This window comes from Microtus oregoni, unplaced genomic scaffold, assembly GCF_018167655.1.
Source record: "Microtus oregoni isolate MIOR12 unplaced genomic scaffold, Mior012 000061F_ref0000440, whole genome shotgun sequence".
NCBI lineage: Eukaryota > Metazoa > Chordata > Mammalia > Rodentia > Cricetidae > Microtus > Microtus oregoni.
In genome coordinates, this window is record NW_024543871.1 from 10461830 (window position 1) to 10477689 (window position 15860).

The window sequence follows — 15860 nt, forward strand, 5'->3', positions numbered from 1 at the left end:
GTTATAGCTTTAAGTTCAAGAATACTGCCACTGAAGGCCTGGGCATATTGTAAAGTCAGGAGTTCTCAGAGCATCCTAATTATGTGTGTTGGAACCTTGATTTCTAATCAAGGCAGCATTGGGAGGTGGAGTCACATGGGGGAGTTTAGGTTATAGAGGCGAGGTCTTCTAGAATGTTCTATGCAAGTGACTTCTCATTCTTGCAGGATTGGATTAGTTTTGTTGAAAACAGGTGTCCTGGTAGAAGCAGATGTCAATGTATTTATCATCACCCCAAAATTGTTAGAAAAGTTGTTTTTTTTTTGAGACAGGGTTTTTCTGTGTAACAGCCCTTGCTGTCCTGGAACTAGCTCTGTAGAACAGGCTGGCCTTGAACTCACAGAGATGTGCCTGTCTCTGCCTTTTAAGTGCTGGGATTAAAGGCATGCACCACCAACCATCAAGCTGTTAGGGACCAGCCACAACAAAAATACCTCTTGCCAGGGTAGAGGTGTGGGGATTTAGAAATAGAGTAAAGAATATAAAGACATAAATGAAAATAATAAAACAGAAAATTATATAGGATAGTACTGGGAGGGAATTACAGTGAGTATTGAAATTCACCCGCAATTAATTTTTCCAATTAAAATACTATGATCCCAAAAGGTAGGAGTAAAACAAACAACTGTGTTAACACGACACAAGGAAATGAACAGACCAGTTGAAGGTCACGGACTACATTTATAGTTAAACATTCTGTTGCTAGAACAAAACAAGTCACCAAGTCACGCTCACACCCTAGACCAAAACGTTCTGTAGGCAAACCACTCCCTGGGTGGAATCCAAAGTTATCTCCTGAAGGGAACTGGAACTGAATTGGATCCTTAGACTTCTGTTTGAGGTAGGAACAGATCTACTTCTCTATTCCTGGAGCACAAGGTCTGGCTATTAGTCACACCTGTTGTAAATAACCTTGAGAGAGCAGAACTCTTTGATCTACAACTAGGTGGGACCTTTGTTTGAGGTAGGAACACAATAATCTTGAAGGAACTAAAAGTAAGTTCCAACTCTCTGACCTTTGGTCAACGTGGAAATAAGCTCACATTTTTGGGCCTCCACACCATGCCCAGCTAGAAAAATTTTAATAAAGAATCAGAGAAACACAGCAGCTGAATTCTTAGTGTGATCATGCTATAACAGTTAAAGAGAAGTTACCTAGCCTTGCTTTCTGTACCATTTGTGTGAGGGCATATTTAAATAGATAAGAATTGAGTAACTCACTGTCTTGCTAGGTAGTAAATTTCATAACACCTATGGTCCTTCCTGAGACTGGGTATTTGGGGGGAGGAGCTAGGAGTCTTTAGGAGTTAGACTTTAATAGTTTATGTAGTTTAATAGTTTACAGTCAGCTCTGTGTAGTTCAGGTCAAACTGCTAGAGTGGGATATATACATTTTACTCTTAGTCCCTTTATTTTTTTGTCATTTTGTCTCTACAACTGTCCTTCATGTTTTGCCTCTTGTATACACTCCGATCTATCTGCCCTTCTGCTTTCTCCTCTGAGTGGAGGTGGCATAAAGCTCTCACTAATTCTGGTCACTGATCTTGGACTTTCCAGCTTCTGTAACAATGAACTCAAAATTTTCTTTTATTATTATGAATTCCCTAGTCTCAAATATTCTGTGATAGTAAGAGAAGTTAAACTGAGACACACAATTGATACCAGGAATCTGGCATTGCTATAAATATGTAGATATTTATATACTGTAGATATATAGACATGGCTTTGGAAGCAGCTCACGGTAAGAAGTGTGGAATTTGGAGAAGCCTAAGCAAATTCTAGAAGGCCATAAACACAGCATTAATAGCAATTCTGATGAGCGTTCCTAGGTCAAAAGGATTACGTGATTTCAGGATCATCTTAGAAGTTAATCAAGGCCCTCCCTCCTCCATCCAGGTCTAGGAAGGTGAGCATCCAAACAGGCTAGGCTCCCACACAGCCAGTTCCTGAAGTAGGATCGAAACCTAGTGCCATTATCCTTGGCTTCTCATCAGCCTTCATTGTCCACCATGTTCAGAGAGTCCGGTTTTATCCCATGCTTTTTCAGTCACAGTCCAGCTGGCCTTGGTGAGCTCCCAATAGATCAGCCCCACTGTCACAGGGCCCACAGGGCAGGGAATCCGGACTACTCTTCAGACTCAAGAGGGAGGGGGAATGGAGTGGGGGGAGGAGGAGAGGAGTGCGGAGAGGGGGAGAGGAGTGGGAGGAGGAGGAGGGAAATGGGTGGTGGGGAGGAAGCAGAAATTGTTTCAACAAAATAAAGAAAGAAAGAAAGAAAGAAAGAAAGAAAAAAAGAAGTTAATCAAGTGGTTATTGTAGCCTATGCTATTCTGCTGTTTGAACCTGAGTCCCTTAGAATCTGTGTACTCCCCTGGGAAGAATGCCTTGCTTGATCTGCCCAATGAATGCTACAGGCAAGATGTTTCCTCTCCTTCCTCGACGATCCAGCTTATCTCACTCAAGGGCATTAACAAACAGCCCCCATTTGGCTATGTGACCTTCTGCATCCTCAGCACATCTGGTGAGAATGATGAGAAACGCTCTATGTTTAGCATTGTTTCTCTGTCCCTGCTTTGAACCCTGAGCTATCCTGGAATAATATCTAGAGAGATGCCCAGCAAAGGGCTCTTAAGCAGCATTGTCTTGAGTCCCCCGATTCTGTTGAATCTCAAACTCACTTAGATTCTTTGACACTGGTCACTGAAGGCGCTGCAATAGGTTATGACCAGAATGCTGATAGAAACGTGGACAAATAAACTCCATTCGGATGAGATGGTAGGTGGGAAACAGGAAGTCTTAATTTAGAACTAGAATAACTGTTATTCTTTTTTAAAAAAATGCTGCGAGATCCCCACTGCATTAGGCAGCAGAAATGCTGTAAGTCCCAAATGGTGGCGGCGGGCCATGTGGTGGCAGACAGCAGGCCTTGGGAGCAGCCAGTCCCAGGCAGAGATGGCTGTTGATCTCAGAGCAATGGTGGCGGGCCATGCGGCAGCAGGCAGTGGGCCCCAGGCAGAGACAGCTGCTGGTCCCCGAGCAATGGCTGGTTCCAGGCAGGGAGACACATGGCAGGCGGGCAGAAGACAGAAATATGGATAGACACGACATGCAGGGTGAGGTTGAATGTTTATTCAGGGGGTTATGGAGGAGGAAGGGTGAAGGGGGGAGAGAAAGAGAGAGAGAGAGAGAGAGAGAGAGAGAGAGAAGAGGAGAAAGAGACAGAGAAGGGGGAAGCAGAGAAGTGGGGAGAGAGGCAGAAGCGAAGCTGCCTCTCCAAGAGGAAGATGGAAAAGAGAGCGAGCTCAGGCCGGAAGCTGAAGATCAGCCTGCCTCAGCGGATGGGGAGGGGAATGGGTGTGGCTTGTCTCTTAAAGGGACCCAAACCATAACATTCCCAGGTCTTCCTTATAATAAAAAGCACGCACGTCAAGGAAGCAGAAAAGGAAGGGCCCAAGATGGCGGCGGGCAGGTCAGAGGTAATGGGAGTGGGCGTGGCTTGTCCCTTAAAGTGACAGGAAAGAACAACAATAACAGTTATTTTTATTACACAGTTGCAAATAATTTGGTTGCATTGTGTTCATGCCCTTATGTTCAGGCTTCTGGAAAGGCAGAATTTGTTTTTTTTTTGTTTGTTTGTTTTTGTTTTTTTGCAGGGTTCTATGCTGCCCTGGCTGGACTAGAGCTCACTATGTATACCAGGCTGAGCTCAAATGTGCAGTAGCTCTCTTGCCTGTCTCTAGAGTACTGGGATTACAGACACACATCAGCACAGCCGGCCTTCAGAGGTGTATTTTAAGAAGGATGGCTAGGATACGCAAAGGCCCGAAATATCCAAGCAGGAAAAGGCTGAGGAAGCTGCATTGTACCTTTAACCACTATGACAGTTAGTGCTCATACTCAACTTGACAGGGCGTAGGAAACACTTAGAAGACAAACTTCTGGGCTTATCTTTGAGGGAGTTTTTAGACTGGCTTCACTGAGGAGCTAGCTATGAGGGGCACCATTTCTCGGGCTGGAGTCCTGAACTGAGTCAAAAGGAGAGACAGAGCTGAATGCTACACCATTCTCCTTCTCCTGTTCTCTCTCTCTCTCTCTCTCTCTCTCTCTCTCTCTCTTTCTCTCTCCTTCTGACTTCAAATGCAATGTGCCCACCCGCGTCAAGATTCTGCTGACTGTCAAGCCTGCCTTTCTAATGGTGACAAGTCCACCTGGAAGTGCAGGGCAATCCTTCCTCCCCTGAGCTGGTTCTTGTTGGGTGTTTAGTCACAGAGCAAAAAGAAAAGTAACTAATGCAACTGCCTACAGCAAGACGAGTGTGGGATGGACTGACCTAAGACAGAAATAGAATGACAACTATAAGATCATCAGAGTATTGAAAATGGAAAATTTGCAGCCTGTCTATAAAACGAACAAGAAACAAACTGACCCTGAGATGTTCTGTTGGAGTATTGACAAGCAACCAGTGAGCAGAAAGATCAGCAGGGCGAGAAGAGAGCCAGGTGCCATGCATCAGAACAAAGACATTTCAGAGGATTTGAAGGTTGTCCCTCCCATCCCAGCAGCATTAGAGCCTTTAAGGGAAGAATAGGCTCCCTGCCCAGGGCCACCTTGGACTCTGCTCCTTGCTGTTCAGCTGTGGTACAGGTGCGTTCATGTGCAATTCAACCATCACTTGAGAGTGCACAGGCAATAAGCCTTGGCAGAGCCCACGTGGCTCTCATTCTGCAGGTGTACAGAATCCAAGGGTCATGGAGGCGTGGCAGCCCCCTCTTAGATGACAAAGGATCTAGTGGACTGCTTGTCAGACAAAGCAGGCACCTGATGCAGGGCTGGAACTACCACAGGGAACCTCTACTAGAACAATGCCTACGAGAGCCGTGGGAATACTATCTCATACTGAGAAGGCTGCAGACAGCAGGGTGCAGCTCTGACCGAAGATGGCAACTATATGAACTGAGCCTCACAAATCCACAGTGGTAGGGCTCTTTATAGCTGGAGGAATCTACTTCTTTGCTCCAATGTATCCAGAGAGTGGTACCTGGAATTAAAGTTTATCTTCGTTTTCAGAGATGATGTCAACCTTTCTGGGTGTAGACTCGCTTGGGGTCTACACCCTACTCCCTCCTCCTGGTTGTATTCTCCCTTCAGAAAAGGGGATGTCCTCTCTCTCTCTCTCTCTCTCTCTCTCTCTCTCTCTCCCACTATTGCCTATCAGAAGTGAATCACTTATTCTTGTTCGATAGGTCTGACGCTGGAAGGAAATTGCATCAAATCTCAGATTAGAGTTGGGACTTTTGGACCAATGCTGGAATCATTTAAGCCTGGAACTATTGATACGGAATAAACACAATTTGCATGATCAAAAGATCATTAATATATGCTTAAATCCTAATTCCTCAGTTTAGCAATGTTGGGAGGATAGGCCTCGTGGGGGAAGAGTATGGGGTGCGTGAGAAGAGCTCTTATGAACAGACACTTGGCTTTTGTGGCTTTCTCTCATGAGAGAGTTTTCACTTTTGTGAGAGTGCATTGTTATGAAGTGAAGCTGCTTCTTGTGTTTTCTCTCCTGTACTTGTTTGTGCTTGCCCTTTCACTATCAACCATGAACCAAGGCACCATGAAGCTCTTGCCACCTGCTCCAGGACTTCCCAATATCCAGAACCATAAAGCAGTAAAATGAAAATAGTTCCTAGAAAATAGAAAAATCACACCTGTGTTAAAGAGTCTGCAAGACCAAGTGACTGCACATCCCAATTATAGAATGCTAAAATGTTCAGACCTTGGGTATTTTTAGTCCCTTTTGTTATGGTTTTCTGTCTCTTTAAGAGACAAGCCACACCCACTCCCTCCCCCATCCGCTGAGGCAGGCTGATCTTCAGCTTCCTGCCTGAGCTCGCTCTCTTTTCCATCTTCCTCTCGAAGAGGCAGCTTCGCTTCTGCCTCTCTCCCCACTTCTCTGCTTCCCCCTTCTCTGTCTCTTTCTTCTTCTTCTTCTTCTTCTTCTTCTTCTTCTTCTTCTTCTTCTTCTTCTCTCTCTGCCCCCCTTCCCCCTCCATAACCCCTTGAATAAATATTCAACCTCACTCTGCAAGTCGTGTCTATCCATGTCTCTGTCTCCTGCCTACCTGCCATGTGTCTCCCTGCCTGGCACCAGCCACTGCTTGGGGGCAGGCAGCCATCTCTGCCTGGGACTGACTGCTCCCAAAGCCCGCTGCCTGCCACCACATGTCCTGCCACCACCTCTCGGGCCACTGCTCTGGGACCAGCAGCTGTCTCTGCCTGGGACTGGCTGCTCCCAGGGCCCGCTGTCTACTGCCACATGACCTGCCACCACCATTTGGGACCTACAGCATTTCTGCTGCCTACTGCCGCGGGGATCTTGCAGCATTTTTTAAAAAAACAACATCTTTGAAAATTACTCATTTCTCACCCCTATGTTTGAGATCTTTGTGATCCTTTAAAATGTATTCTTACCAGACCACCAGCTCCCACCAATCCAAAATCTTAGAATGGTTCTGGATAACATCATACACTTGTAGCAGAGTTTTCCCTGCTTTACTGCGACCCACCTTTGTCTGGTACCCACCAATGTATTTGCTGAATGCCTTGGTGTATGACTTTCTTTGCCCCGAAACTAATAAAATCTAATATAGCTTTCCATATCGGAACATATCTTTCAGGGCAACTGGAGCCTGTGTTCCTGGACCATGGTTACTCGGATTTGGTTCAAGAATAGTTATTTATTAGCTTTGCAGTGAAAATTTTGCTTCTGTGTCAACAAACTACCCAGAACCTCTATTCTTTTGAAACCGTCATATTTTCTGTATTCAATTATAGCAACAGAAAATTGACTAGGGCACATATCTGCCTGTGATAGAAAATACGATTTAGAAAAATTTTCCCATCTGCCAAAAAAAATCACTGATCATGGATGTCATGATCACATCGATTTGATATGGTCAAATACAGAAACTCACAATTTCTGTATTGACCTCATCACAAACCAGGAATATTCAGTTCACTGATCTTCAGATGACTCTTTAAGTGTTATTGCTCTGAAATTATTTTACTTTCAACATGTGTATATAAACACAAAGACATAAGTCTTATGTGATTATTTCCAATGGCAAAATATTGAAAGCGATCCAAATGTTCAGCAGTAAAAGAATGGGAAAATACATTATGGTGTATTTATTAAAGCAGATGTTATATACTTGTTGAAAAGTATGCATTTTGAGGGATAAGAGAGATGACTCAGTGGTTCCAAGCATGTGTTGCTCTTGCAGAGTCACAGGTTCAAAACCCAGCACCCACATGGTGCATATACACAATGCTGGCAAAACACTAAAATGCATGATATAAAAATAAATAATTTAAAAAAGCTTTGAAAAAGTCTACACTTTGAGAAATATTGCAAGCAAATCCAGACCAAACCAAAAAGGAAATATGTTCTTGTTTTTTCTTTTATGGTTGAAGAAGAGATAAAGGCTTGGATGTGTACTGAAAACTAGGAGTTGTGGCAGAAACTCTTAGGAGTATACTAAATCTGTATTTCTTTTCTTCCATTATTATAACTTTGCTTAGTGTATTTCCTAGCAGACTTAGTAGTTAAGTACAGTCAATTAGGTCTTCACCGATGGACAAAGACAACATGTCATGGGTGAGACTAGATATTATGACAATACCATTGTAGTTTGTCTTGATTTTTAAGCCCTTGTCACAATGTGTGGGACATTTCGAATTGAATCTAGTTGTTGTGGTAAGTTAGTACAGGCCATGCAGATGATGCTAATTTTCTAGGGCACAGCAGTATAGCAAGAGCAAGGGAACTTGGACACCCATGCAGAGTAGAGTCTTGATATTAACTCCAACTGTCTTTATTGGGTCAATCAATCCTAAGTATGATGGTTAATGTTGATCATCTACTTGACAGAATCTAGAATTGCCAAGGGGTCAGACCTCATGGGATGTTTGTAAGAGAGTTTCTGAATTAGGGTAGCTACTGGATATGCCTATGGGGGATTATCTAGACTAGGTAAATGAAGGTGAGAAGGCTCACTTTAACTGAATGACCCATACCTTAGCCTGAGATTCTGGACTGAATAAAAAGGAGAATGAGCTGAATATCAGCCTTGATTTCCCTATGCTTCCTGACTGCTTCAAGCTCCTGTCACCATGGCTCCCTAGCCACAACAGAGTATATCCTCAAACTGTCAGTCAAAATGAACTCTTCCTTCTTCAAGTTGTTTTCGTTGGATACTCTGTCAGAGCAACAAGAAAAGTAACTAATATATTGGTACAGAGAAAGAAAAGTATTTATTGAATCTCTCTGCGATAACAACCTAACCTTTATGATTTCTTATAATACAGAGAGATTTCTTGGGAAGGAAAAAGTGGGATGTGTAAAGATTTATGATTCATTGTGTATCTTCCATTTTAACATTTGAAAATTTAAAACCCATTTGTAAACACTAGCATATATGCTTTTAAGTTAATAATAAAAATAAGAGCAATGGTACGTTTTTCATCAACAAATGTCAAGTCTGAATTTCTCATACCAGAAACTTGAATGATGAATTCACTTTCTCCCCTTTCTAAGAACACTGGCTAAGGAGAAAGTCAAACTGTTTGTCCCTTTCCTTAACTCTTGATTCTGTCAACAAATTGCTCCCAAAGAGCTGGTGTTTCATATAGATCCTTCCCGACTTCCTGCATTGCTTTCATTTCTCATCTCTGTGAGGAAAAGCCCATAAAGAAGTAACTTGTCATAAGTCACATTTTGGGGTGGCTTCTGTCACCATCCAGCCATGGCAGGTTTGTCCGTTCCAGGGTAAGGGTGTGTGTATTAGAACCATTAGGTAGAAGGAAAAGAGATAGGAAAGAAATACAGAGATACAGGATACTGTATACTTAGTATATACTGAATACTGAATCCACGTGCATTTATTTTTCATACACTTTTATACCCCAATACAGAAGTGGGGGAAGAAGGCAAAAGACTACTTTTACATGACACAGAGGACGACCAGAACAGTTCTTGCTTCAGTACTTGAGACATCAAATCATTGTTTCCTGATTAAAGCATTGGATGTTTTGGGCAGGATATACAATAGATAAACTCCAGACTAAGAATCCTGTAGGCAGCCACTCTCTATGTCAAACCCCCTATTTTAAAATGAAGGAGCAGGAATAGGCTTGAATTCCCTACCCTTTGGTCAAGGTGGAGCAGATTCACCCCTATGGGCCATCTTAATGTCTAAAACACCAAGTATCTACACCCTAATCCAGGATTTGTAGCTACACCTGTTGTCAACAACTTTGAGAGAGCTGAAAGAAGCTCAAACTCTCTGACCTCAAGTCAAGGCAGAACAGGCTCACATCTGTGGGTCCCCACAGTCGTTTAAGGGAAGAAGGACTTACCGTGGTACATAGTTTGAGGCAATAACAGTCTGTCTTGATGAGAGAAGACATTGCAGTGGGAGGGATTTCAGCTGGGGCATGAGGCAGCTAGTCACCCCCTGTTAGTAGTCAGGAAACCTACTAGTAGTTAGAGAACCTGAGCTGGAACTGTGTCAGACTGTAAGCCATAATGCCCACCCACATAATTCGATGTTTATTATTTAGGCCTCATGTCCAGCCACAACACCACCAGCTGAGGACCAACAGTTTGAACACATGGGTCCGTGGGGGACATTTCCTATTCAAACATGACAGTGACATTACTGAAACAATGTCTAGTTAATTTTTTATCAAAACTATTCAGGACTATAAGAGAAGCCTTTTTCAGTCATGAAGTTAAAGCCATGAAAACAGGGATACTATTGACTGACCTGCTTGTGCTAACTTAACTTCACCTCTTGAAAGCCTAACCCCACTAGTATGGTTGCTAGGAAGGGAAGCCTTTGGAAAGTTATTAGGCAGTGAAGCCCTTGGGCTACTGTGTAAAGCGCCCCCAGTGAGCACTCTCACTGTCATGAGCATGTGAAGAAGCAGTCAGAAATACAGAAGAGAATCCTAACCACAACCCAGTCAAGCGGGGGCCTTCATCTCATATTTGAGATCTGCACAACTGCTGGAAACCCGTTCCAGTCATCTGTAAGCCAGTCAATCTGTGCTGTTTTGTACCACAAGACCACAGCCCAAAGCGACCAAGACAAAAGATAATCTCTGACTGCCCTCCCCACTCTTTGGTGGCTGTCAGTTTGGTAGAATAATCTTGTTTTTTTAAAATATTTGTCCCTATGCCGCACTGGTTTCTACAAATGTGTCACAGTCACAAAACAGGTCCAATGTGACAAAGTTAAATTGTCTTTGGCCAATTTGTTCTAATTTCTTTTTGCCCATATCCAATAATGTTTTGGCATACTATTTTGGTGAAGTCCTTAGAAATGCTTATTTTAGAATATTCTATCCTGTAAGGTTAAGGTTAACCAAAGCTGTACTTAACAAGGCTAATGTAAACTGTACTGAAGGCTAGATGGTGCTTTGAAGATTCTTCCTTTTTACATTTAGAGGGATTCTCTCTCTCTCTCTCTCTCTCTCTCTCTCTCTCTCTCTCTCTCTTTCCCCCTTTCTCCCACCAGAGTGTAGCTGCATGTGTTAATGTATGTGGAGATAACTTTGGCGTCATTCTCCTGGGGAATCAGTCATTCTCCTGGGGAATCATCTACCTTGACATTTTGAGGTGGGGTCACTTACTGAGACCTAGGGCTCCCCTGATTGTGATAGGCTGGTTGGCCATCAAGCCCTCTTTCTATTCCCCCAGCCCTGAGACTATAAGCACACTCTACCACATCTGTTTTTTTAAACTAGTGTTATGAGGACTCCTCATGAAGCAAGCACTTTACCAAGGGAGCTATCTTCTCAGGCCTATGTTCTTATATTTGCATAATCTCCAGTTGTTCTCATATAAATTTCATGACATGTTTTATGTTGATAAAAGACAGAGGATGCGATAAACTGACCAAAAGAAGCAAGACACATTTAGATGCAGCGAGAAGTGTCAAACTTGTTCTCTTCGGGAGAATTAATAAAAGATACCAATAGACATTTGGATTTTTTCTTCTGATACTGAAATAAGATAGAATTAATTCCTATAATAATCTTCATATGAAACCTGCATGCCTTTTGATTTTCCAGAAGATTTTTCAAAAAAGAAATCTCAAAAATAATCAATGTAGATGATAACTTTTATATTACAATTCTAATTTCCTGCTATAGATTTATCACACATTTGTCATGTAAAATGCAGAAATTTTAATCATTCATTTTAAGATGTACACCAAATGGGAATTAACAAACACTCCAAAAGCTTTTCATTTAATGGATGCTTTTAAAATTGTTAAAAAATAAAAGGAATTTAAAAAACCTATCATTTTTCAGTTTTTAAATTTCATCTAAACCTTAAAAGTAAATATCATAGACAGCATTTGTAAAAGTTGGAGGGAATGCGTGAGAGGGTTTGGAGGGAGAAAGGAGAAGGAGGAAATGTTGTAATTATATTATAATCTCGAAAATATTTTAAAAAGTCATTGTAAAAGAAAGATTAATGCAATCACAATGTAGCATAACTCTATAGCCATGACTATAGCATCAATTTCACCAGCATCTAATGTCAAATGTTCTTAGGAATTGAAATGGAGGTAAAATCGGCTGCCTGCTGATTGCCCATGTGATCTAACCCTCTGACATTGATGATCTTTCTCCCTGAATTTCAGTCCAAGGAAATGGTTAATGACTGACTCAGACAATCGCTCATCTTGGTCAGACTATTTTCTCTTAGCTGAGGTGTTCCTAGCTCTGTTATTCTGGTTTTCAGTAGCTTTCCCCAGACCTGAGGAATTTGGTGCCTGAAGCTGGTAGTAGCTGTGGTTGACTTCGATCAAATAGAATACGGCTGCAGTGGCGGACTATCTATTACCCGATTAACTTCCAAAAGGTTGACTCTTGTAGACCTCTGTGTCCCCTCTTGTTGACTTTGATGAAGCCTTGGGAGAGAGGTCCACAGAGCAGGCAGCTGAGAGCAGTCTTTGGCTAACACACAGGAGAAACTGAATCTTGAGGACAATTGCATGGGTGTGAACTTGGGAGTGGATCCCACAGGCTAGTCTCTGAAGGAGACCCATGCATTACAGTTACTCTCATGTCCACCTTTTCCTCTCTCCCTCCCACTGTGGCTAACCTACCCTCCTCCCTACAAGGGTCTTTTTCACAGTCAGTACTTCTGTGCAGACCCCTGCACAGAACCATAGTTGCTATGAGATCATGATCGCAGTGGCTGTGTCATGCTCACAAGAGAGCATCCTCAGCCCTGCTCCACGTCTTCCAGCTCATACATTCTTTCGACCGCCTCTTCCACAAAGTTACCTGAGCCTTAGAGGGGCTGATGCAAGTCTCCTGTTTAGGGACGAGCAGGCACCTTGAGTAGCCCTGAGTTTCTGCACTCACAGAAACTCAACTTGGTCCTTGGCAAAGAGAAGCTACGTGTTTTTAGGATGGCGTGGAGTCATGACTTCCCGGTTTCAATATTGCTTAATGGATTCAGTGTAGAAATTGTCATACCGTGAATCATTTTCAGTCAAGACCACATTTTTCAGACTTTGCCAAAACAAGTTTTCTGCTTTGGGGTTGTCAGGCCACTGGAGGATAGAACTCTTACAGATTCTCCGCCGCAGCCTCAGGTACTGGGAATACTGCAACACGGGTTCCAGGAGGATGAAGATAATCACGTCCATGTTCTCATCCATTGGCCTCTGCAAGGCCAAGTAAAAAGCTGTTTTAAAGTTCCAGCTCTTGGCATATTTTTTGGTTAACACGAAGATTGTCTTCTTGCTCTGGTTTATGCTCTGCACGAGGTTATCGATGATGGCCAACCCTGGATCCCAATCCCTTTCCTCTAAGCAGAGGAGGACATTTTTGCCTTCACTCTCTTCAAGGTGGTAACGCAGTTCATTGATGACCCAGTCGGTAACAGACACATCTTTGGTGAAGTAAGAAATGTAAGCATCATAGAAAGTTCGGGTTGTGGCCAAGGACCTGTAGCCTCTTAACTTAGCTGAACACATGTGATAGATAAACCAAATATCCCAGTAAAACAGATGGTGACCCAGGGTGGCCAACATAACCGTGGCGGTGATGAGGAATGTGAGGGAAAACAGGATCACTGCAGTGGTATCTGAAAGACACGTCATGAGCTCTAGACTCATGATGCTCTTCCCCTTTTGGTCCCCAGGACTGGTGCAAATAACATCTACTAGTCTAGGAACTGTGATGTTTATGATTTCATCTATCCAGCTTCGAAAATCACCTGAGTCGCATGTGCAGTCAAAATGGTTCCCACTTAGTTCCAGAACAAACAAATTTGGTTTAGTCTTGATTTGCAGGGAGGACTTATTGATCATCTTTATCTTGTTGAAACTTAGATCCAGGTGGACCAGACTACTGGATTCAAAGAGTAAGCCAGGAGGCAGGTGAGAAAATTCATTATGGCCCAGCAGCAATGTCTTCAGGGAATATGTAAACTTAGATAGACAATTGGTTAGAAAATACAGCTTGTTTCTCCGTAAGTCCAGTAAACGGAGCTGAGGAAAATGCTGGAGGGATGTCCAATTAAAAAAACGTAACCTGTTCCCGTTGATACGCAGCTCTTCGAGGCTCTGAGGCAAGCTGAGGAATGCTTTATTGGGGATTTGTTGAAGGTTATTGTAAGATAAGTCTAGGTGTGTCAGATTCCAGAGACTTCTGAAAATGGTCAAGTAGCTGTCGTCGTCATCTGTATTCCACAAAAGATCAAGGCGGTTTCCGCTGAAAACCAATTCTTTCAGAGACACGCTTTTCAGCTCTTTGTCCTCTGTGAGTGTGTAAATGCCATTGTAGCTCAGGTTTAACACACTGAGGTTCATTAGGTTCTGGATAAATCCTAGGCGGTGTGTTACCCCTGCTATACTGAAATAGTGTTCATTGTGACTCAGGTCGAGCACTTTCAGTTCTTGAAGTTCATTGAAAGCATTGTTGTCATCAAAGTCTAGTCTGTTGTGAGATAAATCCAAATATTTGAGGTGGGGCATGGCTGAGAATTCTGTGCCACTCAACACTTGATTGTTAGCATTGAAGGACAGATTTAAGCAGGCAATGTCCTGAAAAGGTTCAAATTGATTTTTCTCAATAAGGAAAATATTGTTTAAACTTAAATCCAAGGCTTTGCCATAAGCAGCACACTGTGGCTTTATTAAAGGTTTGGTGCTGTGATAAAAATCCGCATGGGGATCAAACTTGGTGATGGTTGAGCCGGATTTAAGGAGATGATATGGCAAAGAGGGGTTGTTTGTGTGATCTACTATGGGTGTTATACGGTTCTCTGACAAGGAAATAACTTTCAGATGGGGAAAATTTTGGAAAATTTTAAAATCAATTTTCGTAATAAAGTTAATGCCCAAGTCAATAGTTGTTAAGTTTTGAAGACTCTGAAGGGGTGCAAAATTTTTCTGTTCAAGTTTGTAAAATACATAGCCCTTTAAGTGCAATTTTTTGAGAGAATGAAGCTTAGAGAAGTTTGAGGAAATATTAATAGATGGTAAATATTTGCTTTCTTGAAAGTTGAACGATAGATCAAGGATTTTTAAATTGGGTAATTTTGTTAAAAATTCCCCTGAAGCAATTTCTTGTAGTAAATAGTTGAATTCAAGATGGAGTTCCTGCAGATTTGTCAGATTGTCAAACCAGGTGGAAGTAATGGACTGGAGGGAAGTGCTGGAGAGGTTTAGATATTGAAGTTTGGTAAGACCTTGAAAAGCCAGGCGATGTATGGTGAGGGACAAGTTTTTTTCACAAGGCGTGCATTGAAAAGGGGCATTGTAACACCTCGGACAGTTGCCACTCAGATCTAGTAATGTTAAGTGTTCCAGTCCCTTGAAGTCTTCCTGCGTGATAGTCATAATCTTGGCATTGCTCAGGAAAAGTTTTGTTAGGGAGCTTGGCAGTTTGGGAGGCACGTGGAAAAGCCTGTTGAAAGACAAGGAGAGCACCTTCAAGTTTATAAGGTTTTGAAATGCCCCATCTTCCACGCTAAAGGTTTGATTACAAGAAAAATAGCAGTTCCAGCCCAAATAGAGTCTTTCCATGTTCCAAAGCCCCAGAGTGGTGTTTTTAGTTATCAGATTTATATTGTTTTGAATTAGGCTAAGTTCTCTCAAAGACTCAGGCAAGCCAGTAGGCATTGCAGATAATTGGTTATCTTCAAGCAGTAACACCTTCAGCTTTTTGAGGTTGAGGAATGCTCCATCTGTAATATTCATACGATTTTTATTTTCATTTGGATGTGCTTGATTGGCATTGTGGTTCAGATTTATTTTAGTGAGGTTTCGCAGCTCTCGAAAGGACTCGTTTGTCACATGCATGATGGAATTGTCGGACAAGTTTATTTCAGTCACATCTTGGCCTATAGTTTGGGGAACTTCTTGTAGTCGGCGATCATTGCATTCTGCAATCACAGAGTCATTTTCCCATTTCTCATCACAGGGATAGCTTCTGGAATAATTTTCTCTGAAGAAGAACGCACCAGTTCCGGAGGAGAGCAGGCACAAGTAAGTCAGAATCCATGACTGACGGGCCATGTTTCCCTATGGAAAAAAAATCAAAGATGGAAGCACAGTATTAGAGCGGCAACATCTGCTGGGTGTTTCTTGGCACAACTAAGAGTATTCCATCAAATTTATATGATCCTTGAGATGTGAAATACTATGAATAGTTTAATACATTGCATAGAGGGAGTTTTGCAATATTTATATGTTTGTAGCTTCCAGGGGACTAAAAGTTCAAGCAGA

The 15860-nt window shown here is 42.4% G+C and overlaps 1 protein-coding gene across 1 annotated transcript; it reads right to left on the reverse strand.

The window, feature by feature from the left end:
- Nucleotides 1-12560: 12560 nt before the first annotated feature.
- On the reverse strand, nucleotides 12561-15650 carry Tlr8 (toll like receptor 8). The gene has a single exon (XM_041640028.1). The coding sequence runs from the start codon at nucleotides 15648-15650 to the stop codon at nucleotides 12561-12563; it is 3090 nt and encodes a 1029-aa protein (XP_041495962.1).
- Nucleotides 15651-15860: the final 210 nt, after the last annotated feature.

Bases quoted from the DNA above. Each gene is read 5' to 3' on its own strand.
- Tlr8 (XM_041640028.1), bottom strand. From the start codon at position 15,650: ATGGCCCGTCAGTCATGGATTCTGACTTACTTGTGCCTGCTCTCCTCC.